General features: G+C 42.1%; 1 protein-coding gene across 8 annotated transcripts in view; it reads left to right on the top strand.

The window, feature by feature from the left end:
- The window catches only part of mark2b (MAP/microtubule affinity-regulating kinase 2b), a 117,375-nt gene continuing 100,692 nt past the window's right edge, over positions 1-16,683 (top strand). For 6 of the 8 annotated variants that reach the window (XM_060916849.1, XM_060915581.1, XM_060914889.1 and 3 more), the window contains exon 1: positions 2-1,119. In XM_060916849.1, coding sequence (XP_060772832.1) covers positions 1,069-1,119 — 51 coding nt within the window. In that variant the 5' untranslated portion in view covers positions 2-1,068. Of the gene's footprint in view, positions 1,120-16,683 lie in introns of all 8 variants that reach the window. The other 2 variants (XM_060918209.1, XM_060917671.1) reach the window with 2 other exon arrangements.

Genomic DNA, 16,683 nt, shown 5'->3' with positions numbered 1-16,683 from the left:
CTCCACTGCGCGGCGGCCGGCCATGTTGCTTCGTGTTGTTCCGGTATTCAGCACTTTATCCACCAGCCTGAGCAGCCGCTCTCCTCCCTCACTGAAGGAAGAAAGACGCGACTTCAACGGTGGTGTGAATAATGGATTTGTTTTATTATTTATTTACTGATATTTTTACAGCCAGACGACTTTGAACGTTGCCCTGAACAGCAGAGAGTTTACTGCGTCCCTCAGGCGTCGTGTTTCTTTCACCGAGTTGTGAGTGGACTCGGTTCTGGGCGGACTGTGGAGGAATCTGTGAGGGGTTTTGGGGATTTGCCCGCCCGCCCGGCTGGATGGCTAGCTAGCTAACAGTTGCTAATGCGTGTCTGTATTGGGTTAGTTGGTTCAGTTCTGCGGTACACCGCTGTAATTAGTGTTTTACATGACTGTATGAGCTCTGACGTTGTTTTTTCCACCGGTATCGGTTTCGTTTGAGGTCGGTTACACTGATTTTGTTCGTCATTCTGTGTGTGGTGTTTTTTTTTTTTTCTTTCTTTCTGCAGCGGTTGTCAAGTTAAGGTGAGCTAGCTGGCTAGCTAACACTACCTGGCTAGCTACGCTACCTGCTACCTGAGCCCAGTTCGGCCTAACATACTTGATTTTAATCGTTTATTTACCAGGAAAATATTTATAAAAACTGTACAAATCTTTATTTTTCATGGTTTGGGCATGTTTTGCTGTTTCAGACATACTGAAGCTACCGAGTAGTCAGATTTCTATTGGCTTTAAATCTCCTCAGTTAGCTAAGCTTGGTGTAAAGTTCATGCTAACTAAAGCAAGGTTGGAGAAAATTTAGTCAGGTAGGGCTCAGTTCAGTGTGCTTTTTCTTCTTCGATACACTGTTGACATGGACACGTCCTTGTAACTAAAGTGGGACTCGACTTGTTGATGTGTCTGCGTGGCTGACGAGTGCTAGCTGCTTTTTCACATCCCTTTTGGACTCGCTCGCTCACTATCATCTGTCACACACGGTTATTAAATGCACGATTAAATATATTCTCCCCTCCTTCGGACACATTTCTGAAATCCTCACAAATGTCAACACGGAATCAAGGATTAGGAGTCATCGAGCATTCTTCTGGACAGGTGAGCTAGAAACATTTCATTTATTTCTTCTCAGGTTAGAGGTCAACTTGTTTACATTGCAACTCGCACTAGGTCTGTCTCAGAACCTGGGTACTATCCGGTTTTGAATGGTGATGGTTTTAATTTGAAATAAAATGATAAAGAAGACAGATAAAACCAAATCTTCGATGTGAGTATTCGGAATTTGGCCAAAATTCTGCAAATTTGTGGAAAAATGGCGGCTTGATCTGGGACATGATGAATGGTTGACTCCATCGCATTCCCTTAAAACGCTTGTAGTCCACTGAAAAGTCTACAGTTATCACTAATTGTATTTTAAGTTGTAACTTTATACACCTAAGGATTGGCGCGCTCACAGAATAATCATAACCGTAATAAAACATCATGCAAAATATTTGATCTCCGTCGTAACTCCGTTTTCCGCAAAACCAATACGATCGTGTGTTTTGATCTAAACGGAAAGCCTCGGGGTCAAGGTCACGACCTCACCAAAAGTAGTAACTTAAAATCGCTCCGCCATATAAAAATTGTTATAAATCTGCGATTTTGTTTTTTAAAACGAAAGCTGAAAGTTAGGTATAGAATATGTTTCTTACAGAATGTGTTACGATGGTAGCTGGTCTTGTCTGAATTTCTGAGCTATAAAATGGGTCGTGGTCCCTTTTTTTTTTTTTTTTTTAACCGTAGCGTGTTATTTGTGTGCGGGGAAGGACACATGTTAACAATTTGCATGTGTAGAATGGAATTTTCCACTCCAGCAGTTAGAAGTTGATCGTGCTTCCATTTGCGGTCTCTCTGTTACGCGGGTGATCTGTTCGCACGTTATCACTGAAAAGGTGAGTTTTGACAGTTTTTTGTTTTAGTCTTGCAGTATAAGGCAATAGAATGTTTCTTTTTCATCTTACTTTCATAGTGTTTGTGTATTTTTGGCCAATGTTTTGCAACCATGGTCAACTTAGATCAAACTTGTGATAGAATCTACGGCCAGTCATTTTGCCCCGCCTCGCGCTCCGTCCGGTGCGGTAGTGATGTCCCGTTGCTCGCGCGCCGCAGCAGAGACCCGTGCGACCTTCAGCTGGTACAGTCGCTGTTCTTTTACCACCGCCGTTATTCTCATCTTTCTGGTGTGTTCTTGATTTTTCATTGTGTCCTATTTCACTATATCAAATACCCAATATGTATCATCATATTTAAGTGAATAATCAATTCAGTCGTCATAACTTGGCATTTTTAACCCAAGCAATCAAAAAGAGGAAATTTATTCAATATTTTCACTCATCTGTGAAGGAGGAGCTTTAATTCTTCATGATGTAGTTATCTCATCTCATTATCTCTAGCCGCTTTATCCTTCTACAGGGTCGCAGGCAAGCTGGAGCCTATCCCAGCTGACTACGGGCGAAAGGCGGGGTACACCCTGGACAAGTCGCCAGGTCATCACAGGGCTGACACATAGACACAGACAACCATTCACATTCACACCTACGGTCAATTTAGAGTCACCAGTTAACCTAACCTGCATGTCTTTGGACTGTGGGGGAAACCGGAGCACCCGGAGGAAACCCACGCGGACACGGGGAGAACATGCAAACTCCACACAGAAAGGCCCTCGCCGGCCCCGGGGCTCGAACCCAGGACCTTCTTGCTGTGAGGCGACAGCGCTAACCACTACACTACCGTGCTGCCCATGATGTAGTTATTTTATATGTAAATCAATTTCACAAAAGCATTTGAGTTGTAAGAAAAAAAATGTTCCACAGTGGAGGCCAGATAAAGCAAGATATTATCTTTATTCTTATTAAACATGACAACAGAAACATTGAGTGTTCGGTAAATGCAAAAAAAAAAAAGTAAAATTAGAAAAATTTTTTTTTGACCATAATGTCCCAAATGAGAGACCAGTTTCTGAGACGGACCCATACTGTGGCACGGTGGTGTAGTGGTTAGCACTGTCGCCTCACAGCAAGAAGGTCCTGGGTTCGAGCCCAGCAGTCAATAAGGGCCTTTCTGTGTGGAGTTTGCATATTTTCCCTGTGTCTGCATGGGTTTCCTCCTACAGTCCATAGGTTAATTGGTGGCTCTAAATTGACCGTGTGTGTCAGTCCTGTGATGACCTGGCGACTTGTCCAGGGTGTTCCCCGCCTCTCACCCATAGTCAGCTGGGATAGGCTCCAGCTTGCCTACGACTCTGTAGAACAGGATAAGCAGCTACAGATGATGGATGGATTTATATATATATATATATATATATATATATATATTTTAAGTATTATTATTTAGCAGTTATATGGTAAGAGTCGTATGCTACAAGCTGGCCAATAAACCCTTTAGTACTTGCATACCACTTGTGTGTATGTGTGATGTAGATTACATGGTTGTGCGAAGATATGAAGTTTATCTTCAAGTGATGAATGTATATAAGGTCAATAAGGGCCTTTCTGTGTGGAGTTTGCATATTTTCCCTGAGTGATGTCATCGGAGTGAAACATCAGGAAATATTATACATACCGGACACTTTTTTTTCCATGGAATAAAAACATGTATTCTGTTCCCTTCTAGTGGGTTTCATTCATTTGGTTTGATAGCATGCGATATTGTAGGATAAGCGATATGCTAGCATGTATTACGCCACTCTACCCAGTGCAGAATGAGGGTTAAATATGGTTTATAATACTGCATGGTTGTCAAGACAACATGACTTCACATGTTGGAGATGTAAAACTTCAGCACGAGTGAGCGACTGAGACAGTATATAAACAAACATGGCCAACAGGTTTGCTTCGTTAAATGTGGAAGATTTTGAGAGAATTTTGAAAGACACATTGAACACCTGAAAGGAGTATGTATGTATGTATGTATGTATGTATGTATGTATGTATGTATGATAATGATGGCTGGCTTTTTACATGGTATGTCAGATATATTCCATTCAGCTAGCATGATGTTGAACAAGTCGAAGACAAGTGGAATATATCTGATATACCACTCAACGCCAGCCAATTTTATTTAAATACGTCACTCAGATCCGTGATGTATTTCATATGAAAAATGTGAGGTTTTTTTTTAACACGAGAAGATAAACTTCATATCTTCAAGCCAGTGTATAATCTTTTTATTATATAGACACATTCACAAACGAAGTACCCACATTTATCGGAACAATTAATCAATTTCCTCACGACTGACATACAGAGATTTGTCATGGTTTTGGTTCTCGATGTCCCGGATGTAGCACTTCTGAGAAATATGAGTGATGCATTTTCCAGTAAAAATGTATATTTAAAAAAAGAATTCATATCTAACATTGACTGACTGAAATTAGCAGAAACCGAAGACTGGTTTATACATCTGTGTAGAATCTATGCTGTAGGTATAACGTAGCCGCGAACTGTACACCTATGCCATAGGCTGTTGCGTGTTCCGCCACAAATGTACCTACGTGTTGCAGCGACCCAGATCGCAACAACTGTGATTGGTCTGCTTGGTAGTATTGCATTTCCTCCTGTGAGTTGAATGAATGTGGACCAAATTGAGAAGTTAGGGTTCAATCAGTTCAATGGCCATGCACACCATCTCCTCTGATGTCTTCTCTTTTTTTTTTTTTTTTCTTTTCCTGCGTTGCAGTAATTTCAGTAAAAGTCATGGTTGTTCCACGTTTATTAGCTCCAACTCCAACACGATCTGCTCGGCTTGGACTGCAGAGTGACGCTGATTTACCCCAGTGCAGAAGTAAAATGCTCACAATGGCATAGGCTCTGCGTAGGGCCTACTATAATTCAGCCTCGACAAAACACCTTTTTCGATCTGGCAAATGGATGCCGTGTCAGTACTCATATTTTCGAACACGTTTCCAAAGATGATTAAACAAGGGAAATAAAACTCTTCCGGGCTTGTTCTCTCTTTCAGCTGAACCACGTTACACAAAAGCAGTGTGCAGTATACATACGTGTGTGCCTAATCTCTTTTTTTTTTTTTTATCACCAGTTTTATTACAACGTCATAAACTGAAAAGCTCATTTCTGTGTGGAGTTTGAACTTGAGGAAGGAGGGGAATTTCTGTGCTCATTGATTACTAACGTTAATATGCCTGACTGAATCGTGTCTAATGAGAGCTATAGTGTGTCAGAGCTCAATGATTTAATGAAACAAGAGCTGCAGGCTTTTTTTCCTCCTTCTTCTTCACCCTCCCTTATTTCCTGGAATCCCACACAAGGAGCTCTCACTCCCACTGAAACCGAGTCTTGAGTGTCTGTTTTCAGAGGTTCAGGGTGAGAATGATGAGTCAGTGGTGTTAATCATGCCACTGAAACGTGGGTCTGGCCATCTCTGGCTGATGTGCTGTATTTTGTTAGTGTTCACATCTAAATCTCGTGCCCTTTGTACATGTAGGCAGAACACAAGCTTGAACCTGCGCCCAAAAATCGGAATGCAAATTTACATTAGTAGTAATGAATAATGAAGTGTAGCGTGTCTTGATTGTATAGAATGAGGAGAAGCCTTTATTTGTCATGTGAAATTCCTCCTCTGCATTTAACCCATCTGAAGCAGTGAACTCACAAGTGAGCAATGAGCAGTTAGGGGTTCGGTCCTGAAGCTGACGGACTTGAGGCTTTTTTGACAGTGAAACTGGCCAATAAATGGATAGGAAATGCTAAATCATTGTTAAAATCATTTTACAAAAAATTAACACATTCTTACTGTACATAGCATCTTTGTTGTCAATGTGAGACTCATTTGACATTTCAGTTGAGACTGACGCGCATGTTGAGCATCCCTGAATTAATTTTTTGTGTGTGAAAAATAAATTAACTTCAACACATAAACAAAATGCCCAATTACGATAAATGCATACTTTTTTTTTTACAATACACATAATTAATGTTAATTGGGTGAAACCACTCCAATCCATGCACGAGCTGGTGCGCGTGCCCGAGACTGGCACTACAAAGCCACTCCGGCCTCTGTAGTTCGGGTCCTTTGACCCAGGAACCCGGAAGTCCTGCAATAAACAACCACAGTGAAGCAATGGGAAAAGGCAGCTCTCGCCTACACGATCACAGATACATAAAATAAAAGAGCTGAACTTAACTGTGTGTGCTGTTATATGATTATTGTAACAGTGTATGGTCAGAAAAGATGATAGATAAGCATAACCGTTGCACAATAACGCTACAAACAACCTGTGTGTGCACCCACAAAGTTATTTAGCTGCTGGCTAGCTGCAGCTTGTAGCTTCCAACTTTACTATGTGTCAGTATAGTGCACTGTGGTGCGGTGTAGTGTAGTGTACCGCAGGGCTAGACCTCAATCTGCAGAGCTCTGTGTCACAATCTGTATGCAGCTGGCCGGATGGTTTTCTACTGCAATCGCGTGGCCACTTCTGGTAGCCCCGTATGCATTCGTTTAACGGTCTTGTGTGTGTTAAACAGTTAAATTATAATAAAGAGAATACTTGACGATTTATTTGGTGTATACTGATGAAGGGTTTTTTTTGGGAAAGGTGGCGGGCAGGCCAGAATTATAACGTGGCGGTGTGCCACTTTAAAAGCGCCCATGGAGAACACTGAGCTGTTTGAACACTTGTAATCAAAACTGAGTTGACTGGAAATGGCATAACAAACGCTAAGGCGTTTGGTGTGGATGTAGAACATTTGGAAAACAGTACGAAAACGAAAGTGTGTATGGAGAAACTTTCTTTTTTAAACACACAATCTCGGTTTTTAGATTTACCTGGCTTAATGTGGATGTAGGCTGGATCAATAATGAAAGTATACTGCAGCTGACACTTAAGTGTGCAAGCGATTTGCTTACTTTCCCTGGAACTCACTTGACGTAATCAACATTTTCCTGGAATTGGACTGTCAGATTTTTGGTTCACACCTGGTGATGACATGCTGGTGTTTTTTCATTTTCATATAGAATTACATTTACTCACCAGATTGTGCCCATTTTTGATATTTTGACCGTTGCACATTGAACAAAACATTTTTGGAACAAACTAAAATGACTCGCCCACATACAACTTCTGTCATCCAAGATGTTTGATGTCTGGTGTAAGGGAGGTTTATATCCACCAGTTTAGCACTGTACAGAATAAAAGAGTCAAGTGTCACACTTCCAACTCAAATTAAATTGTTTGATTAAATGTATGCAATTCAGACACGCACTGTAGTTTCCTGCCTATCGCGTTTCAGGTCAGTTGGAGCGAGTAGAAATGCGGTATGGCTAGAAGTATGTGGACACCTGACCATCACACCCCTTTGTGCTTGTTGAACATCCCATTCCAGATTTAGTCCCCTTTACTGTTACAGTAACCGCCGCTTTTCTGCAAAGGACCTCCACTAGATTGGAGTCAAGCGAAAAACGACCTTGGAAAACCTTCTTCATGCAGTGCGCTTTGTGCACAGGGGCATTGTCATGCTGCAGTACCTTTTGGGCCTCTTGGTTCCAGTGAAAGGAAATGGCAACACTACAGTATATAAAGAGATCCTATTGAGGTATTTCACCCACGTGACCAAGTCATGTGATGCTGCCATTTTGGACGTCACGGCTCGAATCAGTTTGAATGCGAGGAAGGCGACAAACGAAAAACATAAAAGAAAAAGGAGCGAGATGCAGAAAACACCTTCACTATCCAGCGACGTAGGGCATTTACAGGGCGAGCAGAGGGAGAGGTATTTGCAAAAATTGAGGTTAGCAGGCTTAGAGAACGACGTTTACCTGCTTCCACCAGGATTGTTCACTGACGTACGGAAGTACACGAAGCCCTCGTCTTTACCTGACTTCGGCCCACATGATCTGTATACCTATGTCGTTAAAAACCCATCGCCATACACAGGTATTGATCTGAAAGCGTATAAGAGTTTGGATGCCTACAAATATTTAGTGTCAGGCTGGGTAACATGCCTACATCAGTGGGTCGTCCCTGGAGCCGGTGGTCGCCATCTTATTACAGCTAAGGTTTGTTCACATTTTCATTTACTTTCGGTCCTCAGGATAAACAAAATGTTATTAAATGTCATTGAAATAACTTCTTAGTCTGTTGAGACATGGCCCGTTATAAATTTGCTGTTACCAGGCAATGACCAAGAACTGTATTATTAGGGTCGGTGTAGTTGTAGTAGTGCACTAGCAGCTAGCTGTTAGCACTAGCTAATGTCAACAACAGTAGCTGGTATGTTTACGTTCAGTCATTTGGATGACTGTTAAAACCTTTCAGTCTCAAGTTTTTCCTTTACTGGATTTACTAGTTTACTGAGCTAGCGCACTTGGGCAAGCTGGGAGCTAGCGCGCGCTAGCCCGCCGGCGGCCGGCGCGCGCTAGCTCCCAGCCTGCCCGAGCGCGCTAGCTCAGTAAACTAGTAAATCCAGTAAAGGAAAAACTTGAGACTGAAAGGTTTTAACAGTCATCCAAATGACTGAACGTAAACATTGCTACAGTAACATACTAGCTACTGTTGTTGACATTAGCTAGCTTGACATTCAAAATGGCGGACACCGGGGCGTCACGTGACCCTGTGACGTCAGGTGAAATACCTCAATACAATCATGTGTTTCCATCATTGTGGTAACAGTTTTGGGAAGGCTCGCATGTGACTGTGATGGGGCAGGTGTCCATAAACTTTTAGTCATATTGCGTATCATAAACTAGAGCAGAATTTTGGGTTGGAACCCTGCTGAAATATTTTATAATGGCTCCAAATGCTTTTTCATGAGTGCTTAATATGTCACGCAGACATCACTGCGGATAAAAGTGTCAGATGACGTTTTAGCCATGATGATGATCATAAAAGGTCACCGTCGAAGAGCTTTACTTTGGTTAATCGCGGTTTTTTTGGCTACCAGCGGCTATGGTGATAAACAGGATTAACCAGTCGGGATCATCCATTTTCTCCAGAGAGTCAGATGTCATTTCTGCTTTATTGCTAACATGTTATTTTAATCATTTTGAGTGGAACTGTCGTATGTGGGGTTTTTTTTTCTATGCTTTTAATATTATTAATATAGCAGGATTGGTTAAGGGTGTTGTAGGTGTTACACTTCTTATTAATATAATTGAACACTTCATCTGGTGATTTATGTTGGTACGTTTCCTCACTCCATTTCCTGGAATTAATGCCTCTGTATCAAACTACGAAGTCTGTCAGTCTGTGCAGGTCAGTAGCTCAATCTGAACGATCCTGTCCATATCCAGTGAGAATGTGAAAACTGTAAATACAAGAAAGGGGAAAAAATGGCAACCGGGCAGTTGTAAGTGCATTTCAGCTCCTTAATGGAGGGTAAATTAATTGAGTTGTGGCTGAAGTACGAATGCCAGCACAGTAGGAAATTGAAGAACTGCCTCAAATTACATGGACAAGGGGGGAAAAAAACAGAGCCAGTTGTGGACGGTCTTTGTATTTGGTTTTGCTGCTAGTAAAATTATTAATTTCACAGTAATTGGCTAACACTGTTGTGGTCACCCTGCCTTTTTTTTTTTATTGACTTGTTGACTTGTAAGGGTAGTATCTCACTGGGCTGCGACTAGTTGGGGAGACAACGGTTGCGATAAAATGTGAATTTTCACTTGGAATCACACTGAATTGATATTCGCATATTTTACCACAATTGTATCTCCAACTAGTCGCAGGCTGTCGCAGCCCAGTGAGAGACACTCGCACTTCCTGTCTCACGGAAACTGACCTTGAGAAAGGTTCGTGACGGCTTTACGAGACCAGCGACGCATTTGCGGCTATTTTGAGAGAAATTTTGCCACACGAATTTTTTGAACATGTTCAAAATTTCTGCGACGAAGGAGCGACACTTTGTGACTCATGCGAGGAAACTGAGAAGCCCTGCAAACGTTTCAAGACACTTTTGAAACTCTATTGCGAATGACGTTCGCAAGCTGTCGCAGCCCAGTGAGATACTGGCTTTAGATTTACATTTCATTTTTGTTAATTTAAGTACTAATAACAAGGCGAATAAAATAAAATACGACTAATAACCGGAAAGGAGCTTTGTTACTGTGTTGTCTCCAGTGGTTTAATGCATGTTCCACAATTTTAGGTTGTCATACAAACGTACAAAATTATTCGGTGTGTAAGAAAGAAACGCGATCCTGGCTTTAAAGCTGTACTGCTTTTCAGATTTTTCAACTGTAGGTCATAAAAAGAATTTTCCCCGACACCTAATTGTTTTTGTTTAATGGACCAAAAGCTACTGAATTCGAATCTCAGACTTCCGATTTTATTATTTTTTTTAAATTGAACAATTAATGAATTTAGAGCCACGTGGCCCTCAATTCTCCGCTATTTTTTTCCTGCTTCACCATGACGCAATTCACGATACTACATCATGCATCACGTGTTGGGCTTTCCCTGTTTGTACAAGGCATTGTGGGATACAAATTTGAAACGGGGGAGAAAAATGGAGGACATGAAAGACCGACTACAGTAATGGAAAGTGAGAAGAAAAGACGTTATGTTACGAAGGAAAGGAAACGCAGGACCGGACTAATAAATATCAGCGGTCGGCGAGCACCTTAGTGTGATCAGCTGTTCGTTTAGCGACAGAATGATGGAACTGTCAGTATGTGGTCAAAGGTAAACCTGCGCATACAGACTTCATCTGTCTGCTTGACTGTGCAAAGCGAGCGATCTCATCTCATTATCTCTAGCCTCTTTATCCTGTTCTACAGGGTCGCAGGCGAGCTGGAGCCTATCCCAGCTGACTACGGGCGAAAGGCGGGGTACACCCTGGACAAGTCGCCAGGTCATCACAGGGCTGACACATAGACACAGACAACCATTCACACTCACATTCACACCTACGGTCAATTTAGAGTCACCAGTTAACCTAACCTGCATGTCTTTGGACTGTGGGGGAAACCGGAGCACCCGGAGGAAACCCACGCGAACACGGCGAGAGCATGCAAACTCCGCACAGAAAGGCCCTCGCCGGCCACGGGGCTCGAACCCAGAACCTTCTTGCTGTGAGGCGACAGCGCTAACCACTACACCACCGTGCCGCCCCGCGAGCGATTTCATACACGTTATTTGCTAGGGAACCCCCTCAAATTAAATAACTTCCCAGCCACAGAATGGCCTTTTATTTTATTTAAAAATTTTTTTTAAAGATATTACAGAAATAACGTTCATCACAATGACCAAATTTCAGAAGGAACTGAATTTCACCGATTTTATGAAATCAAAATGCCATTTAGCTTTAGCATAGCTGCTCCTGCAGTATCTTTTTTTTTTTTTAAGGCAAGTAATGTACATTTTGTATGACTGGCAGTAATTGCACATCTATGTGAGATTAGTTGATGCTGTTTAAGGCAGGGGTGTAATAACTTATGCATGCAGTTAGCAAGATGGTAGCTATAAGCGCCACTTAATTATTAGCCAGCTTTGGTGTAAAACATGAGGCACTTCCTGTGTTTGGGGGAAGTGGAAAATTGTGTACACTTGCTCAAAGAAGAGCAAAATGAAAAAAGTAATTTCGCAAAACGTAGGAGTTGCTGGTGTGTGTGTGTGTGTGTGTAAAACCCCTCCATAATGTGTTCCTGAGCTGTTGGGAGTTGCTCTGATAGTCATATAATCATTATTCCCAGTCAAGCACTGTGTCGGGGTCATGGGCCAGAATTGATGAGAAATTTGTACACGTGCCTCATCCGCCAGCTAAACTAAATACACAGCTTGACCTGCGTGTCATCATTTTGTTCCTGTCATTTAGATAGAACCGGTGCTTAATTTGTAAATCTTCAGGTCCCACAACACTAACAGGGTGACGATCCGTCAAGTCGTCAAACATCTGAGAGGTCCTGGTTCCTGAACATACAGACACGTAAAAGATCTCAAATCTCACGTAGCCATTGATATTCATTGCTGACAGGTAGGCTTGTGTAATTAATTGCACGAGTACAGCAAAGTAATGACTTTATAGCAGTGAGTCTTCACAGTACAAAAGGGAAACATTTATGGATTGCACTGTAAGCCTGCTATGCTGTCGCTTCACTTGGCTGCAAAGCACTTCGAAAGCAAAGCGGTTTCATCCAGTAGGCTTAATTACAATAAACTAACACTAAATGCACAACATAATCAGGAATAAAATATTTATTTCCCAAAGCTCGGTATCCGTCTCGGCTTCCCTGTGTTGTGTTGCTCTGGGTGTCTGTGCCGGTTGTGTCCCCCCCCCCACTTATCCACGAGTGCACAAATGACTCAGATTGAACTTTGTAAGCCAAAAACGTCAAAGTGTCCCGCTCTCTTGGACTCGTAAGTATTTTTCAGAATTAGAATCAGAATTACTTTTTTATCCCCGGAGGGAAATTCAAATTTGCTACCAAGCTCCTGAATCAAAGTAGTAGTAAACATGGAAGATAAAATCGTCTGAAAAAAGAATAAATAAAAATATAAAATTTAAATAAGTTCAATAACTTAAGTAAAAGCAAAATGAAGTGATTTTATATACATATATCGCACCCGAGTTAAGAATACAGTATACATGGTACGACAGTGTACCACAGTTATACAGTGGCATTGTACAGCTTGACTGCAACAGGTAGGAATGATTTCCTGTCTCTCAGTTGTGCAGCGTAGAAGAATCAGCCGTTTACTGAACGTGCTCCTGTGGCTGATCAGCTCGTCATGTAGAGGGTGGGAAGGACAGTCTAAGGTTGTCTTTATTTTGGACAGTGTCCTCTTCTCCAACACCACTGTCAGAGAGTCCAGTTCCTCGCCTACAACATGGCCGGCCTTCCTGATGATCTTATCGAGTCTGTACAGTAAGTGTCCTTCACACTCAAGCCGCTGCCCCAGCAGACGACAGCGTACAGGCTGGCATCGGCCACCACAGACTCGTACGATGTCCGCAGCATCATTCGGCAGATGTTGAAGGACCTCAGCCGTCTCAGAAAATGGAGACGGCTCTGGCCCTTTTTGTGTACCGTGTCCATGTTTTTGGACTAGGTCAGTTTATTATCCAAGTACACCCCCAGATACTTGTATTCCTCCACCACGTCCACACCGACCCCTTGGATGTTAACAGGGTTCACCGGAGCCCTTTTGTCTGTTTTCTGATTGTTGTTTGTGGTGTTAAAGGAGAACTGAAGGAAATTTTTTTTTTTTTAAATCAAAATTCTGTTTCTCATTTTATTAAATATAGGAAAATATTTGATAGCTAATTTGTTACTGCTAGAGCAAGTTATGAGTGTTTGAAATACACTCTGTAATATATCAGTCCATATGTCAAAGCAATGTCCGTAAACAAGATTCATTGAGACCTGTGCGAGACATCATGGGACGGAAGTAAAACGTACAGCTGAAATCAAAGTGACCAACATCTGCCAACGTTGTCAAAAGACGCGCGCGTCCTCTTTCGAATGCTGATGTAATCAAGCCAGAAGTTGTTTGTTTCGATAGCAATCAGGAAAGTTGGAAAAAAGTAGGCAGTAACTGTCATTTAAACTCGTTTTTGTGCAATATTTCGTTTGGAAAACAGTTTTCAAAATGGCAGCACTGACACCTGGCTGACACTTCACGCTTCGAAGTCTCGTGAAGATCGCGCGGATAAGTGCCACGGACCAAACGAACTAAATTCAACATGGCTAAAAACCGAATAGGCCGATAAGTCTAATATTTAATCGCAATTAGTTGCCAATATGAGTCACAATATAAGGTTACTAAAACCGAAAATGTAATTGAATAACACGTTAATTAAGAAAGTTTAAAAATGACTTCAGTTCTCCTTTAAATGCTACTAACAATAACTGCTTTCTTTCCACCGTGACGCACTCTACAGCACGTTCTCAGTGACGTTCTCAGTGGCTTCGCTTCATAACAAAGAATTTGGATGAACTTTGAATATGAAATGCTTGTTCTGTGAAAGAGGGGGCTGTTGGCAATATTTCTGCACCGGGAATATAAGATTAGCATTTTTGCTGCGTTTTGTTCTATTTTACTGTCTGTGATTGATTTTAAAAACGAAGACTATTTTGAAAATGCATATTGCTATAAATATCCAGCTGCAGAAGTGGCACATCTACATAAACAGGAAGGCAGGTGTGATGCATTTTAGAGATGCCTGGTCCTGTACCGGCAAGATCCGTCCCAAATTAATCTCTGGACAGAGAAAATTATAATATTAAGATGACGTAAATACACAGAGAACAGAAATGCGCACATTGGAGAAAGGTCATGGGTTTGGTTTCTCTCGCATGTGGCGTTAGTGGGTTAGTTTGCATCCGTCCGCCTCCTAAATGTGCAGTGTGATCTCCAGTGCAGATAGATGCAAACCAATAAAGTTGAGCGTACGCTGGAGCAACCGTGAGATTTTGGTTTGTCACCTGGCAGTCAGTAACTATGACATCACAATAAAGTATCATAACGCACGTGTAATATTGAGGTAACGCAGCAGAATCGTGAACACTTGTTCCATGTCTCAGACTGTATTTTTCTCTACTAAATACACAATCATTACAGTTTAGGCATCATACTTGTGTATTGTGTGGTTTGGACACAGCCTCGATGACTTCTTTCTGACCAGATGCATTAAACTTGTCTAATCTAAGCACTGGACCATCACACTGTTTACACCACATGTCAATACAAGCTGAAGGGATCAGTCACAGATGATTAACCACAAGATTCATCACCACCCCTCCCTCTCACATCCTCCTGTATCGCAGCTGATCTTAAATCTATCTCCGGAGTCATGCTTCACATTCAGCTTTGCATTGTCGGTGCAGTGTGGCTTGTGTAAGACTGGAAATTGCCAAATAGGTCATGATATGGTGATGCATATCGCATGTGTCAGGATTTGATAAACCATGATGCATCAAAGTATTGCAGTAGGATTATCGTGCTTAATGGCTGAAACGCGTTCTTAAATTCAAAGGGTACTTTTGAATTCATAGAAACATAATTTGTAATGAAAAGCCGACTGAGAAGGAGTAACTCGCACTCGGGTCATGCTGACTTTTTTTCCAACAGAGCAGATACAGTTTCACAAATCAAGTTCTCAGACTCTGCCAGGAACTTCTTTCAAAAAATAAAACGTTTTTATTTAAAAAAAAAAGTCCCTCTCGCACCAGGATCTGGTCTACCCAGGCAGCCTCCTGTCCCAGTACTATCCAACTCCGGGAGGTGCTGATCTCCATTTTGGTAGCCCTCGGCCTCTCGCCTACTATATAGAGATCTTGCAGTCACGTGACCGGAAAGTACACAACCGCCATCTTGTCGGTCAAAAACACCGCTGAATACTGCTGCACTCGTGTGCAGAATGGATCAATTTCAACCGACGGACTACACGGCTCATTTTTCTAATGAACAGATAACTAGATATATGTCTAAAATAAACGATCTACAGATTTGTGACCTTTATGGCTTACCAGACGGGGTTTTCACGACTGGATGTTGAACTGCCAGCGGAATACCCAGACGTGTATAATTACCTCATTAACTTTTCCCTCGCTGTTCAGTGGTGAAGCACTGCGTGCTTATAAATCTCTGGACAGTTATCTTTACAGAAATTCAGGATTTGTCAGCGACTCAGATGTGGCATCTTGTAAACAAGAATCCTCATTGGACGGGTAAGTCACTTAAGTATTGAGTATAGCACTGACCAGCCGATTATAGAATAAGGTAATTCCAGCTGTAATTCCAAATCGTCCGTCTTGTTTACATGGATCTGGCGTTGGAGAGGTAGAGGCTTAGCAGTGGAGGTTTGAGTGGCTGTTTTCTGAGCTTAGTCAACGGGCCGGCTCTGCAGCCTCGCTTTTGCTTCCGCTCCCGGCGCTGCCTCCTTCGCTTTGCTTCTGATAACAATCCACAGAGACCCCGCTGGTCTCGCTATGTCGTCCGGAATGTTGTGCATGCGATGGAAATCGCTACAAACTGTCATTTTCTGCTGGAAACCAATGTCCAGTAAGTCCATATGGTTGTAGTGGATATTGAAGTCCGGTACAGACGAACAACACGCAAAAATACACACAAAAAACATAAACGTGCACAGGTTGGGAGAGCTTGTAGCCGCAGCCGTTGTAGTAGAATTGTATATAGTAGGGTTTTCCATAAGAAAAGGTAGAAGTAAAAGCAGAAGTAGAACCAGAAGTAGAAGGCGGAATATGGAGTTTGACAGAAAAGATGGCGTCTGTCACAATCTGGATCGGCTGTGACGTCACATGCAAGTGCTCCATAGGTAGGGTTATAGTCCTCTGGTAACTGCGAGAGTTTGACTCCCCTACTCGCATGTCTCGCCAGATGGCAGTAGGTATCGTTTTTTTATGATGGCCTTTGGTATGACCTGACTGCGAGTAGAACTCACAACCTCCTGATCGAAAAGCAGACACGCTAACCACTAGGCCAACTCGCGGTTTATTAAAACGGCATCAATTAATTTTCTGATTCGAATCCACATATTGAAATTATTAAGCCGCATTCTCCAGAAAATCTGAAGTAGCTGGCTAAACAGTAGTAGTAGGCGGCTCTGGAATTTGTAGCGGCAAAGCCACCGCGGTGCGCCAAAGGGGTCTGGGGGAAATATTTTTATTTTTATTTTTTTAAATGGTGCATTCTCAGCTAATAAA

Source organism: Neoarius graeffei, chromosome 1 (genome assembly GCF_027579695.1).
Source record: "Neoarius graeffei isolate fNeoGra1 chromosome 1, fNeoGra1.pri, whole genome shotgun sequence".
NCBI classification, from domain to species: Eukaryota; Metazoa; Chordata; class Actinopteri; order Siluriformes; family Ariidae; genus Neoarius; species Neoarius graeffei.
The sequence above is the reverse complement of the archived record's forward strand: the minus strand, read 5'-3'. Positions and strand labels throughout refer to the sequence as shown.